This window comes from Lutra lutra, chromosome 13, assembly GCF_902655055.1.
Source record: "Lutra lutra chromosome 13, mLutLut1.2, whole genome shotgun sequence".
Classification (NCBI taxonomy): Eukaryota; Metazoa; Chordata; class Mammalia; order Carnivora; family Mustelidae; genus Lutra; species Lutra lutra.
The window spans coordinates 60,902,326-60,917,721 of NC_062290.1; the positions used below are offsets into that span (position 1 = coordinate 60,902,326).

General features: G+C 41.2%; 1 protein-coding gene across 4 annotated transcripts in view; it reads left to right on the top strand.

The window, feature by feature from the left end:
* ZCCHC7 (zinc finger CCHC-type containing 7) overlaps positions 1–14,986 on the top strand; it is a 253,325-nt gene extending 238,339 nt beyond the window's left edge. For all 4 annotated transcript variants that reach the window (XM_047699083.1, XM_047699084.1, XM_047699085.1 and 1 more), the window contains exons 7-9: positions 6,611–6,706; positions 11,491–11,608; positions 13,645–14,986. In XM_047699083.1, the coding sequence (XP_047555039.1) occupies positions 6,611–6,706; positions 11,491–11,608; positions 13,645–14,084 (654 nt within the window). In that variant the 3' untranslated portion in view covers positions 14,085–14,986. The remainder of the gene's footprint in view (positions 1–6,610; positions 6,707–11,490; positions 11,609–13,644) is intronic.
* Positions 14,987–15,396: the final 410 nt, after the last annotated feature.

Genomic DNA, 15,396 nt, shown 5'->3' on the forward strand with positions numbered 1-15,396 from the left:
CAAAACAATAACTAAAATGTATTGGATGCTTACTGTGGGCCATGTGCTTTATATGTGCATTACCTCATTATTAATTTATTAATATTTTGTGAACTCTTACTATATGCCTGGCCCTTTTTGGGGTCTGGGATATAGCAGTGAACGAAAACCAGACAAAAATCCCTGCCCTCGCAGGGCTTGCTTCCTCCTTGCCTCAAAATGCAAGTGGAAGGACAGACAAACAAGCAAAATATATAGTATGTGAGATGTGAAAAGTGACATGGAGTTTTGTTTTGTTTTTAAGCAGTGAAGCAGGGTAGGAAACACCAGCTGGATGGAGCTGTCAGTCTTTTGATCAGGATCAGGAAAGCCTTACTAATGTGACCTTTGAGCCAAGATTTGAAGGAGGTGAAGGAGTGCACCATGTTTTTCTGGGCAAAAAGTGATACCGGCAGATGGAACAACATTAGGACTACCTGTAATTTCCTCAGACTTAGGCAATAAAATAATTTAGAGGAATTCTGTAAAACTTTTGCTCTGCATCCTAATCCATAGCAGAGATTTTTCAGCATTCAGATTTACTTTAAACACATCTATTGGCCACATGACTCATTTCCACTCTATGAAATTTTGGAATCTTTAACATCTACTCATTCACCACCTCTTTATTGAGCACTTTATATGTTCTAGCTTAGGCATTGTCAGACTTCTTCTGTAGAGGGCCAGATAGCAAATAGTTTAGCTTGGCAAGGCCATATGGTCTCTGTCATAACTCTACTCTTACGGCATGAAAAGTTGCCATAGATAACTGGGTGGTAGGTAGTTCTGTTTTAAACTCTGAGGAAACCGCATACTGTTTTCCACATGGTTGCAGCAGTTTGCATTCCCACTAGCAGTGCAAGAGGGTTCCCTTTTCTCAGCATCCTCGCCAACACTTGTTTCTTGTGTTTTTCATTCTAGCCACCCTGAAAGGTATGAAGTATTATCTCATTGTGGTTTTGATTTGCATTTCCCTGATGATGAGGGATGTGGAGCATCTTTTCCTGTGTCTGTTGGCCTTCTGGATGTCTTCTTTGGAGAAATGTCTGATAAGCACTGGGTGATATATGGAATTGCTGAATCATTATATTATACCCAGGAAACTAATATAATGCTCTATGTTAACTATAGTAGTATTAAAATAATACAAGAAAAGTAGCCCCAGATAATCTGTAAACAGATGTGCCTGGCTGTTTTCAGACACTGGATTTTGAATTTCATAGAATTTTCATGTGTTGCAAAATATCCTTTTTTTCCCTTTTCTTTTTCTTTCTTTCTTTCTTTTTTTTTTTTTCCATTTAAATGTAGAAGCCATTCTCGCCTTGGGCTCTACAACAACAGGCAGTAGGCTGGATTTGGCCTATCAGCCATAGTTTGCCAACACTTACTCTAGATTCTTGACATAAGGATGCATAGTGGACTAAACAAAGATATCATACCTCATACACCTTACATTCTAGCAAGGGGGAAGCAGATAATAAACATGAGAAATACGTGAGAAGGTGAGATAGGGAAAGGAGGATCAGGAGTACTGTGGCCTTTATTCTGAGAGTATGTGATGGGAACGAGCCAAGGAGAGTTGCACAGTAGTGTGGCTTTCCTGTGTTCTGTATTCTTAAGGAGAAGCCAGTAGTGCCAGGGGGATACCTACCATGGGCTCTCCTGTGAGGAAATCCCTATTTGCATCTGTACCAATCAAGGCAAAGTTCCAGTGTTTGGATATCCGTCTTAATTTGGTCCTTATTGGCTCCCCCTTGTCGTTACTGCCTGATTTCATCTTGTCCTTTTGCATAGGATTTGAGCCAGTGGAGTTTCTTATTCCAGTGGAATAAACATAGTGAGCATATTTTCCTTCTCCTCAGTGAACCTGGATATCTTGTCTCAGGGGTAAATTGCCATATATTTGCGTACACACACACACACACACACACAGAAAAATTTATAAACGTAACTTTTTCGAGAACATTTATTATTTGGGGGGTGGATAATTCTGTTTATCATCAGTCTTTCATTTACCAGCTAGTTACTGAGCACCTTCAGTTAGCCTTAGACTAGATTTTCATGCCACTCAGAATCTAGTGCCTTCCACTCTGATTGTTAAAGCCCTAAGTTATCTAGTCCTTCTCCATCTCTAGAACCTCCTCTTCTCCCACTCTTCCTTCACCTACTACACTTGCAAATTTGTAGATATTTTTCAGACACTTGAATTTGGTAAACCAATGCCCACCTCAGGGGTTTGCATCCCCTGTGCCTCATGCCTTAGGCCTAGAATGCTGTCCCCATTCATTTCATACTTCGGGGGGATGGAGGTGGGACTGGTCACAAAAAATGACCCTCCCAGTGAGAGTTTCTCTAAAATTCAATCTTAAGTCACCACCAGAGACTCTCAATCATATCTCTGTTTTCATTGCCTGTGTGCCATTTATTACTATCTGATATTGTGTGTGTGTGTGTGTGTGTGTGTGTTGTCGGTTTATCTGTCTTCCATCACGGGAGATGTGAGCAGTGATCTTTTTGTCTCACTTCTCGATTATCTGATCTGTTCTAAGATATCTAGCATGTATTAGGCACTCAGTAATTATTTATTTAGTAAATCAGTGAAAGAATGCATGTATATGCTCATGCCATGTGCCCAGTACTATGGTAAATATCACTGATGGGGGCGCCTGGGTGGCTCAGTGGGTTAAAGCCTCTGCCTTCGGCTCAGGTCATGATCCCAGGGTCCTGAGATTGAGCCCTGCATCGGGCTCTCTGCACAGCAGGGAGTCTGCCTCCTCCTCTCTCTCTGCCTGCTTTTCTGCCTACTTGGGATCTCCATCTGTCAAATAAATAAATAAAAATCTTAAAAAAAAAAATCACTGATGGAGGCATCCTTGAACTTGTTCTGCTGTACTTGTCCCCTTCCTTTTCCCCATACCCAAACTAGTCTCTTGAAAGTCATCAGTGTACTGTTCTCCATTTCTTTCTACTTCTAATAAACCCATTACAATCTGGTTTGCACTTCCACTCCTCAAACTGTTCACGACAGTTTCCAGTTGCCAGCTACTTCCCGATCGCTAATCCAGTGGATTTCATAGTCTTTATCTTATTTAACCCACCAGTAGCTTTTGACAACGTCTTCCTTGACACATTGTGCTCTGCCTTCACATCCATGACATATCTGTGGGTTTTATTTCTTTCTCTTTTTTTTTTTTTTTTAAGATTTTATTTATTTATTTGACAGAGAGAGATCACAAGCAGGCAGAGAGGCAGGCAGAGAGAGAGGAGGAAGCAGGCTCCCTGCTGAGCAGAGAGCCCGATGCGGGGCTCGATCCCAGGACTCTGAGATCATGACCTGAGCCGAAGGCAGCGGCTTAACCCACTGAGCCACCCAGGCGCCCCTTATTTCTTTCTCTTAAACCACGTATATGCTCATGGTTGCAATTTTGTGTCACATCAGGTAACACAAAGATGGAAAAATAATTTCTGCTTAACAATTTCATGTCTTCCTGGCATTCTATACCTGAACAAATGTGTGAACCACTGCAGTAAGTGAGTGGTACATTGCTTGTGTGCATCCCTATCAAATCTGTGCTTGATGACCTTCAGCTTGTCTTCATTCATGAACCACATTTTTTTATTGGAGAATATAAGACCTTTTGCTGTGTTTTTTTATTATATCCCAATTGATAAGAGCTGAGGTTGTGAATTCTATTTTGTGTAACCTATATAGTCATTTCCAGTAGAAAAGAGCTTCTGGGTTACTGTTACCCTCCAGTTTTCCATTTTGGAAATAGAAACTGAAAGTAAAGTTGTTTGAAAACAGTTTTTATAACCTATAGATAATTTTCTGGTGTCAAGAAAGTAAAACCTCCACAGACCACCTGTGCATTCCATTGAAGAACGTAAGCAGGGCAGCCTGGCTGGCTCAGTCTGGGGAGTCTGCAGTTCTTGACCTTGGGGTCATGAGTTCAAGCCCTGTGTTGGGTATACTGTTGACCTAACAAAAGATAGAAAGAAAGAGAGAAAGGGAAAAAGACAGAAAGAGAAAGAGAAAAGAAACTTACCCAAATTTATACCCTGTCCTTAGCTTTCTTCCAATATCCAAAAAGAGTGGAGTGGGAGGGCAATTAGGTTTTTCTCCTTCTGTTTAAGGCCCCCGCTGCCTCAGGCTTTTTGCTCTGTTTTCTCCCTTTTCTCTTATTTCCAACTCCTCCATCTCTACTAGCTTTCCCAGGTGTTCAGTTCTCTCTCTCTCTCTCTCATTCTAATAGCAAACTCCACCAAATCCCCTTCCTAGGTCTTGCTCAATCTTCTTCTGCCCCTTGTTATTCAGCTTCTCGAAGTAATATATACCCGTTGTCTTATATTCTCAACCTCTGTTCAGTCTTTTTAAAATATTTCCTACTGGGATGCCTGGGTGGTTCAGTTGGTTAAGCATCTACCTTTGGCTTAGGTCATGATCCCAGAGTCCTGGGATCAAGTTCCACATCTGGCTCCTTGCTCAGTGGGGAGCCTGCTGTTCCCTCTGCTCGTGTTCTCTCTCTCTCTCTTTCTAATAAATAAATAAAATCTCTAAAAAAAAATTTTCTTATTGTTAAATGTAACACATACATATTAAAAAGTGCATAAAACATATACAGTTTAGTAAATGAGTTACATAACACACACATAACTTCTATAACACCACTGTGTTCAAGAAATAGAAAATTGTGGCTACCCAAAAAGCCTTTGTGAGTTGTTTTCTCCCCGCTGGGAGTAACCACCATCCTGGCAACTGTGGGTTATCATTTCTTGTTCTTCCTTACGGTTTTGTCACCTTTTTATTCACTGCTTCAGCCTGTTTGCCTTCTACTCTTTTTTTTTTTTAATCTTTTTTTTTTTTTAAGATTTTATTTATTTGTCAGAGAGAGAGAGGGAGAGAGAGCGAGCACAGGCAGACAGAATGGCAGGCAGAGGCAGAGGGAGAAGCAGGCTCCCCGCCAAGCAAGGAGCCCGATGTGGGACTCGATCCCAGGACGCTGGGATCATGACCTGAGCCGAAGGCAGCTGCTTAACCAACTGAGCCACCCAGGCGTCCCTGCCTTCTACTCTTTTTTATCTTTCCACTAATTCCAAGATTCTCACACTAAGGTTATCGATGAAAGGTTGACAAATCTAACAGATGTTTCTCAGTTCTGATCTCACAAAGCCTCTCCTATATTTGACACTGAAGCTCAGTGAAGCTCAGTTCATCCTTTTTGAAGCTACTCTCTAAGGTCTTTGTGTTCTCCCGTGGTTCTGCCTCCTTCAAACTTTCCTTCTCTGTCCCTTTCTCAGGCTCCTTTGTCTGCCCCTTAAGTGGTGTTGTTCCCGGGTTCCATCCTGCGTCACTGCTGCTCATACTGGGTATGGCGATGATGTCCGCTCAGATCACCTTAGTCTCCACTACTATCCAGATTTCTTCCAGATAGACCTGGAAGCTCACACTTGTTCCTTAAGCTTTAATCTCACGTAGACACCTGCCTGGTGGACATCTCTACCAAAATACACAACATCCAAGTTAGACTTCATTATCTTTCCCTCTAATTTGGCTCTTTTTTCCCCTGCCTTTTCTGAAACAAGTGTTGGTACTACTGCTAATTCACCCGATTTAGAAACCCAAAAAAGTATTCCATTTTCTCCTTTCCTTCATTCCGTGTCTTTCCAGTGTTCGAGTGATACTGGTTTTATCACCTCATGTATTTGCCAAATCTGTTCCCTTTTTCCTATCTTGTACTTTACTCTTAGGACTTTAGGTCCTCATCACCTCACTGGCTTTCCTTACAGCCACCTTCTCACTGCATCCAGCCTTCTCCTCTCGTACTCACTACCACCACTCCCCTCTGCCCCTGCACAACTCCAAGCCCAAATGGTTTTCTGAAATAAAATTCTAACTGTTTGGCTCCTACATTTAAAACTACACTCAAAATGGAAAAGCCCAGATAAACCCCAAGCTCCTTAAGATAATTTATAAGGCCCTCCCTTCTTTGCCCTGCTTTCTCCAGCCTCGTTTGTCAAGTTCACCTGGATGTGCGTGTTGTACATTGTCAGCATGTATGCTCCTTCTCAGTTTCATGCCATTGTTCATCCTGTCCCTTCTACCTAAGACTTTCCATTTGACTTCTACTTAATCCTTTGAGAGTAGATTTAAGTTTGACGCTTTGAAGAAAGCTTTCCCTGACTTCTTCCACCCCATCCGATGGTGGGTCCCCCTTGCCACTGCATTCATACCTTGTACATGTTTCTGTCACTGTGCTTATTACATCGTTCTGTCATTATTTATTTATATGTCTGTTACGTTCTACTCGCCGCTTGTGCTTCTCTGAGAGACCTGATACCGAGCGCACGGTCCTGGGCACAGCGCCGAATGCAATGAGGAGTGAAGGAGAGGAAAGAACACACTGATTTCGTCTGAAAGAATGTCATGTTACACACTAACACAGACAACTATCTGGACATGAGGTCCTCACACAAAACTCTAGGAGGCCGTCTCTCTAAGGAGTCTCTTACCGAAAAGGAGCTCTTCGGGAAAGTATCAGGTTTCAGTTTTCTTCTAACATGTAATAAACCCTCGCAAATACTCATGTTGCAGACCAAACCTGGACCACCCAAAAAGCCGAAGACCCCTTCTGGACAATCAGCCTTAGTGTATTGCTACAACTGTGGGCAAGAAGGCCATTATGGACACGTAAGTTTGAGTAGTGTTGGGGCATAAAGCATTCTGTTGTGCTGGGAGTGGTTGCCAAAAGATGAAACGAATGTAATTCTAAATGCTTACTTTTTTAATAAACTAACATCCTGAAGTAAGATTTTGTATATTTTCAGCCGACTGACTTCTCCCATCCCTGCCAGGGTAAGGGATCTGTCAGAGCATATTCTTCTAATTATTGTAAATGTACAGGAACAAGTTAGGCTAAAACAAATACAGAAGCCATAAAATCAATCAGACAGATAGAAGTAGTCAGCAGAATGGTTACAGTTCTCATGAGTTCTTATGTTTGCTATGACTTTGACACAGCCAAATCCTGATTTTAGATTTTCTGTGTAGTTCTCCAGTATCTCCAGTGTTTACACACAATACCCTTAAATCTTCCTCACGCACATGTAAACCCCGATGCTGGTGAAAAGACAGAGGGGCTGCATCATTGACTAGCCTGAATGCCCCACAAACGTCCAAATTCCCTATCCAAACTGCATGTTCCCAGCCCCAACTGAAAGGGCCAAATTATGTGTGTTTCAGGTACGGGGGTGTCAGAGCAGAAGAAACTGGTTGCCATGGGATGGGAGGGAGTCTTCTAGCCAGTTGTCTCACTAAGTATGAAGCAGCAGCAGCTCAACTCAGAGACAGGCTGCAGTAAGAATCGACTCAGAGTTCTGGGAACTCAGCATTCTGGGAACCCCGCGGCAGAGGAACAAAGGCGGTGGCACAAAAAGTAGAAACTCTATATGGAGAAAGACATCCCGAGTCTCCGGGTGGGCTCCTAGCAGCCTAGAAACCAAAATAAACTAAAATCAGATTCGATCTGATGACAAGAGATGGAAAGCATTCAGTGGGGACAGAGTCCTCAAAATGGGTAGGGCTCTGAGCAGTAGGATGGGGGAGGACTGCCCTTTGTGACTTGAATTCTGACCATGCAGACCCTCGGGCTGAAGCTCAATAGCCTAGGGAGAGACAGAACGGCTGGGAGAAGAAAAGGCCCGGGCACAGTTCACAGGCACATGAAGTTTTTCTTCTGTATTGGGGCAGCAGGACCTGGGCGGGGGGGGAGCGAAAGGATAGAATAGGAGAGTAGGATGAAGGTCTGATCCTCAGTTCCAGTTTTTGCTCTGCTACTGACTTAACCGTGTGATTTGAACAACCAACATTTTCTCTCTGGTCCTCAGTGTCTTTATCTACAAAGCAAAGAAGTTGTACAGGGAGATTTCCCAGTACTGACACAGGGATCCTGTTTCCAGTGTGAACAAATCCATAGTACAGTGATAAGGATAGAGAGACCGTGCAGTGTACTTCCTTCATTTCCCTAGAACTCACACTGAAAGCCTTATTAGAGAGAACTTCTTCTTACAAAATTATCCTCTCTAGATCTTTTCCTGCTTTGGGCATTCCTCCTCGTTGCCAAAACTCAGATGTTGCCAACACTGTTTAGGAAACCTCTCCACATAAGCATTCCACTGCCACACAGATCACATAGGTGTACAGTTCATGCTTGCTGACCTCTTTAAAGCAAAGGGGTGTGATTTTAGCATTTATGTTTGTTCAATTAAAGAAAAACAATGACAGTTGGACACATACTGGTTACTAGTCACTCCTGCTAATGTAGATAGGAAATATATTAAAAACATTTGGAATTTATCCCTGAAATCTAGATTTAGATAGTTTCTAATTTACAATAAAGCAAATTTGGCCGCCTTGTCACTGCCATAGATGAAGAACTCTAGATTATTCACACTAATGAAGAAGATCAGTGGTGTGGCTAATCCAGAACAGTAGATAAATTATATAGCCAACTATCAATTGTCTGTGCTAATGGAGGGGACCAGCGATGTGGATAATCAAAATATAATTTACATTTAGCTTTGGAAAATATTTATGGTACTGTATAGCTCCGTATAGTCACACCAGTCTAGACCATACAGGATCCAAATAGGAGACTGTGCAGATGATTAAAGATGTCTGAGGACCCCTCCCCTTCGGTTTCAGAAATACAGCTCTACAGATGTTACCAAAGAGCCTCTTCATGTGGAAGATATTCTGAGGTGAATGTGGCACCGCCCTGCCCTGACTCCACTCACTGTCTAGTTAGGGAGGCAGGGACCGTCCCAGGCATCTCTGCGGCAGGCAGACTACCAGAGGAAACAGTAGGAACTGTAGGCAGAGAGCCTACTCCAGGAGCGTGTGAAAGTATGAGTGGGCGCTGGGAGTGTGTCAGACCTTTAGTACCTCTTTGTAATTTTATATATTTTATGGTTAGAGTCTCTCTTAGTCCACTTAGGCTGCTTTAAGCGAACTGCCATAGACGGGGTGGTTTATAAACAACAGAAATTTGTCTTGGAGTTCTGGAGGCTCGGAAGCCCAAGGTCATGGCTCCAGCAGAATTGATGTCAGGTGAGGGCTGCCTTCCTCATAGATGACACTTTCTTGTCGTGTCCTCACAGGGGTGGGACGGGCTAGGGAGCTCTTGGCGGAAGGGGCCCTGTTTTATAAGAACAATTAATCCCATTTGTCAGAGCTCCATCGTCATGACCTAATCACTGCCCAGAGGCTCTACCTCCTAACACTGTCACGTTGGGGGTAAATTTTGGTTGGGAGTGAAGGGAAGGGTACAGATATTCAGACTATAACAGAATCTTAGACCCAAGTCTTGCATGGGTGTCCTTTCTTCTGGGAACTTGGAGCCACCATGGATAGTGATTTATAAAAGTAATTCTTTATGTTACCATACAGGTTTGCCTTATAACTTGCAGGATCCAAAAAAGCCCCCAAAGATCCAGAAAGTCAACAATACAGTATCTCTAAAGGTAGTTGGAAGAAGGAAATAATAAAGACCCTAAATTATTAAAATAGAAAACAAAATTAATAACATCAACAAAACCACCAAAAGTTGGTTCTTTGAAAATATTTTCTTTTCAAAAGAAAAAAGACTTCTAGGAAAACTACTCAAAGGAAAGGAAAAGGTACAAATAGTGAATAAAAATTATAAGTAGTTTAAAATTGTTTAATTATAAGAGAATACTATACAAACTTTATAAAGTTCAAAATTAAGTCTGAAAATACAGATAAAATAAGCAATTCTACCAAAAAAATACTAATTAACCAAAATGACTGAAGATAAATCTTAATGGACCAATACCACTAAAAAAATTAAATTAGTAATCATAATTCTCTCCCCTGAAATATATCAGACCCAGAGAGTTTTACAGTCAAGTTTTACCAAACCTTTATTCAGAAACAGATAATCCAAGAGACCATCACCCAGTTTATTCTGTAAAGCTATTATAAAGTAAAGTTCCTTCAAAATTTTTATAGAATGATGCTGTTTTTATGAAGTCTGCACACTTCAAACATACACCATTGTTTATTGTTTATTAGTTGTAAGAGTAAAACATATGAGAAAGGCAGGCAGCAACTTTAAGACAGTGGCAGTTTCTGGAAAGGGAAAGAGGAATGAGGCATGGGAAAGAGGATTTCAATTGTATTATTAATGCTTCACTCCTTGGGACAAAAATTGAGGTAAGTTAAGGTAAAATGTTATGATTTGATAAAGCCTAATAGTAGGTACAGATTTCCATTACTTTATACTAAAGTATGTATTTCAAGTGATTCATAATTTTTTAAACTCTGCAAATTATCTTTCTAAGTGTGTGGCTACCAGCTTGGTCAGATGTCTTAGAATTATAAGTCAAATATATTATGCCAAAGTTACAATAAGTCAACTAAATGTTATGTGGCTGTTTCACATATTTTCTTCCTAAGGGGTATTCTAATTTTCTTCCATATCTAACTAAGAAGAATTAAACATTTATAAAATACATTTTAAGCAGGATGGCAGAGGATAGAAATGGGGAAGTTCCAAAGGGAAGCCTGTATCAGAGAAAAGAAAATTTGGTTCCAGACATACCAAATGAAAATATATCAACAGGTCATGATAAATAAAGCCTAGTATATTGGATGTGGCTCAGGCCAAGAATGTGATTTGGGAAATAGCAGCAGTGGAAAAGCCAGAGTCATGAGAGTGGGAAGCTGACTTAGGGTAATGAGTGAGAGGCGTGATCTCATCTTGAGTCGGGGGAGTTAAGAGAAGATTCCTTTGGGGTGTTTCAGAATTACCTAGGAGCAGTTTCAAGCTATACATAACCTGCCACCGTCATCCTGCTCCCCACCATAAGAACCACTGCCCTTGTTAGCAGTGAGTGTTGGGTTAGAAGAAGCCTGCAAACCATTTGTGTGAAGGGAAAAGAGCAAAGGGCTAAAAATGTACACCCACATTTAGGGTGTAAATGTGAAAGGAGAAGCACTTGATGGAAGGCTGTTTGTTGGGAGAGACAGACAAGCAAAGGTCTGAAGCAACATGAGGCCAAATAAAATAAACCCGCTGACAGAGGAACCAGGCAAGTGCATTGGAGATTCGGTCCCTGTTGTTGTTGACTCCGACTGGGGGCGGGGTTTGGCTGGGAAGGTTGAAAAAGATAAGGATTTCAAGGGTATAGAAGGAAAGAAAATCCAAGCCTCAAAGAAGCCAGTAAGCACGGTTGGGTGTGGTTGGGTGTGGTTGGGTGTGGTTGGGTGTGGTTGGGTGTGATCTTCCCAGCGTCCCAGTTAAGACTGCACCCTTAGCCAGGTGTCCCTGGTGTGGGGCTCATCTCTAACTACAGTGGTTCGGAATCTTGCAGAAAGGTGATCTGAGCAGTGCCCTGGTAACATCATAATCTCAAATTTGGTAATTTGAAATAATAATTTCAAACAACTTGCAGGAATGTACAGAAAGACGAATGTTTAACCAGACCTTTCCAACGTCTCCATTCATCTACTACTATGATGACAAATATGAAATTCGGGAGAGAGAACAGAGAATAAAACGAAAAGTGAAAGGTATGTTACTGACTTTTTGTGAGATCCACCTTTGCAGTAGTTCCTAAATACCTTCTTCTGCCCTGTATTTCCCTGCTAAGGGGGTCATTGGTTAACACAGAAAAGGTTTTTAAATAATTGTCAGAAAAAACAGAACTTGGGGCGCCTGGGTGGCTCAGTGGGTTAAGCCGCTGCCTTCGGCTCAGGTCATGATCCCAGGTCCTGGGTTCGAGCCCCGCATCGGGCTTTCTGCTCGGTGGGGAGCCTGCTTCCTCCTCTCTCTCTGCCTGCCTCTCTGCTTACTTGTGATTTCTCTCTGTCAAATAAATAAATAAAATCTTTGAAAAAAAGAAAAAAGAAAAAAGAAAAAACAGAACTTTCTTGATCTCCAGAAATCAGGCACCCACCTCAGAAACTGTGTTATGTTCTATTCACAGTAAGCATTTTTCTCACATAATAACCAAAATGTCCAGAACATACTTCCAGCCATGTAGGTATTCAGAGTTTGTAAAGGCTCCTTTGAGATTTTTCTGTTTGTCAAGTAATTATTTTTTCCCTTTGTATATCCCTAGTATTTTTCATGGAAAGAAGAGCTTTCTCTGCTAGGTGATTCCTGGTGATCCCTGGAGCTTCTCCAAAGAAGTCTGTTCTTACCGGCCATGATTACGGCAGAGCTTCCTGTCCACAGCCACCCTCTTGGGTTCCTTTTTTACTGTCACTAACGTAAAGTTCTTCTGTTTTATAATTTGAGCCTACTCTTTTGACTTATTTCTTCCCATATCCTTCACGATGGTTCACCAAGTTACTTTTGTTGCTTTCAGGACAAAACAGTTCTATATTTTTCAAGTTCACCCATACATTGTTAACTCTTTGCAACTTCTTGTTATTCTTTTCCCGACTTTCTCTGAGTTTGGGTCTTCTTCAAAAGGAACTACTTCTCTACTCCTGCATATTTTACATAGGACATTTCATATGAACTTTATCTCAACTATAGAGAGAGAAATTATAGTACATGAAGATATTGATTAGGGAACTAAATTAAAAAATTTAAAAGAAATGCACCAAAATGTCACCTCTGAATTAAAAGATTGTGGCTACTGTTTTATTTTTTATATACTTTTCTGTATTTCCCAGGTTTTCTATAATGAGTCTTGATAACTTTTATAATGCTAGAAAAACCATTTGTTTTCCCTTTTAACTAGTTAGATTGACAACTCTGTGGCTACTTTGAGGTTCTCTATGGTCTATTGGAATTTTTATTTTATGATAAAGCCTAAATTAATTACCTTTGCTTTATATCCTAGAATTCATTATTTTTTGGTCCCCTAAATACTTGTATTTCCACCTGTTTTTTTATTGGCCACTTCTTTAATCTTTCAAGGTCTTGTTGGCATGCTCATTTTCATCCCTCACTGGAACCTCATCTCCCACTTACCAATTAGAATCACATCCATCAAACACTTAGAGTGAGGGTGCCAAGTCCCAGCAAAATTGAACAGCAGGTCCCGTCCAGAACCTCTAAGATAGCCATGTGTGTGTATGTACTCTCCAAGCCAGTGATGTCCACTCTGGAGGAAAGATCTCCTGTGTGGTGTGGCATCCACTTCTAAGTCCTGTGGCCAGACTTTATCTTCAGAGGGAATTGAAATGTCATATGAGTCTGTCAAAAGACCATTTTATACATCTTGTTTCACTTTATCATCAAGGGCTACTCTATCACTGCAAGAACTTGAATGGTCAGACCTGAGTTTTCTTCACAAAGCTAGGATGTTTACTGTTCTAACTAGTCTTCATCTCCATTGTTCAACCTAATTCAGCTGTATTGAATAGAATAAATATCATTGGATTTCTGGATATTTTCCATTTCTAGCAATCAGATGCAGAACTAGAACCATGCAGTTTTTGGTGAGTGGTTTTAGTGACAGCTATTTTGAATGTCATATCATGAACATTGCATTATCTGGTTTCCCTCTCTGCTGAGTTATTTACAGACCTGTGACAGCTGTGCATGGACTGTCTGGTTGCTGAAAATGCAGAAATACTTTTCTATTTTCCAGAACTCCAGAAGAATGGGGATTTCCCTAGGCAGTTCAAGAGACCTCACATGGAAGTTGCAGATACGCGGTCCCACCATAACAGGAGGAAGAGCCATGCCTCCCGTAAAAATAACAGGTGGCCTCAAGAAAAGAAGGAAATCCAAAAAGAGGCGAGCAGGAGCAGTAAAGAGCGTGAGAAACACAGGAAGGCTGACAGGTGTCATGAAGCAGATGAGGACTTCCCCAGGGGCCCCAAACTCCATTCTTCTCCTGGCTCTTTCAAAACCCAGAAGGCTCCCAAGTCCTTCCACCACTCATCACATTCCCATAAGCCAAGAGAAGACAAGCCGCCCAGAGAGGGCAAGCGGAACAAGCATAAGAAAAAGGAGAGCTACTTGGAGGCTGATGGCAATGATAATTTATTTCTCATTAAGCAGAGGAAGAAAAAGTCTAAGCTGTGAAACAGCTTCTGATTCAGCTTTCTGGTGTTTGTCTGGTCTTCATGCCTAGAACATCCACGGAAGATCTTTACTGTCTGTGATTAAATAAAGTGAATCTTTTGGTTTTGTCTGTCATCTCTGCCATACCTGGAGCTGCTGAACAAAGACCATGGAGATCTGCAGTCTCTGTATCCAACAGGTTATTAGATGTAGGGAAAACAAACAAACAGATATACTCAGCTTTCCCCTGTTCTCGTCCATCATTTTTACTCAGAATCCTAGGGATAAGAAGAAACAATCTTTTCAAGAAAAAAACAAATTTTTTTAATGTTCTGAAAAAATAAAAGCTCATCAGATATAATCTATCTGCAGAGGGAATATGAAAATTAAATCCTTGCAGGAGGACAAATTAATTCCAATATGAAAAATTCATCAATCTTTTTCAGCATTACTTTTTTCTTTTTTAACATCGGGAAGAGTAAAAGCTATAAAATCTCAACCCAGCTGTTCTCGCTCTTGAGGCTGGTGTCAGAATCTTCCAACGGTCAGAACGTGAGGCTGAAAGATCAAGGATCAAGTTGTCATCATTGAAGCCCCAAAGAGGCGGAGAATTGCTCTATAGCAAAATACCAGCGCCAATGGCATGAGGTAGATTTCCTGGGACAAGTGAAAAAGAGTCATAAAAAATTGTAACATCATCACAGTGCAACAGTTCTCACCATTTTTACAGCCACACTTCAAGGAGACTGTCACTCAGATGTATAGAGATGGCTACTACTGCCCAACTTAAAACACTGTTTTATTTTCACGGGTTTTTTTAACTACCACAAGGCTATACAGAAATTTTTGTACCTGTGAATTTTTTGTACTTATCAATGCCTAATGTTAGAATCGGAAAAATAAAATGTCTGAAATAGAGTAAATAAGCTTGTCTGTTATTTAACAAGGCAATGTGAGTTTGGGTGACAAAGGGCATGGTTGGGTTAGACAAGGGACTGAAGTTATACAGGCTCCACGTACCGGGCTCCCAAGGCCCTTGTTGGCCAAGCACTAGCTCTATGCCAGAAGAGAATGAGATGGAGTCAGTTAATCAGGACAGTTCTATAATGTCACGTTCTTACATTTGTGTTTTACTCTCTGTGAAGTACATGAATTTCTGTGTATCTGGTAGGATCCGCCCTCTTACCTTCTGCAGGGAAAGGGAGAGTGTCTCCCCCTAAAATAGCTTGAGCGTCAACTGAAGTCTTCAGTCCACCACCCTCCTCGTGGCTACCCTGCTCTCAACTAAGTCTAAATTGTTCTTTGTGTGTTGCTTCATGACTTCCTAACCTCA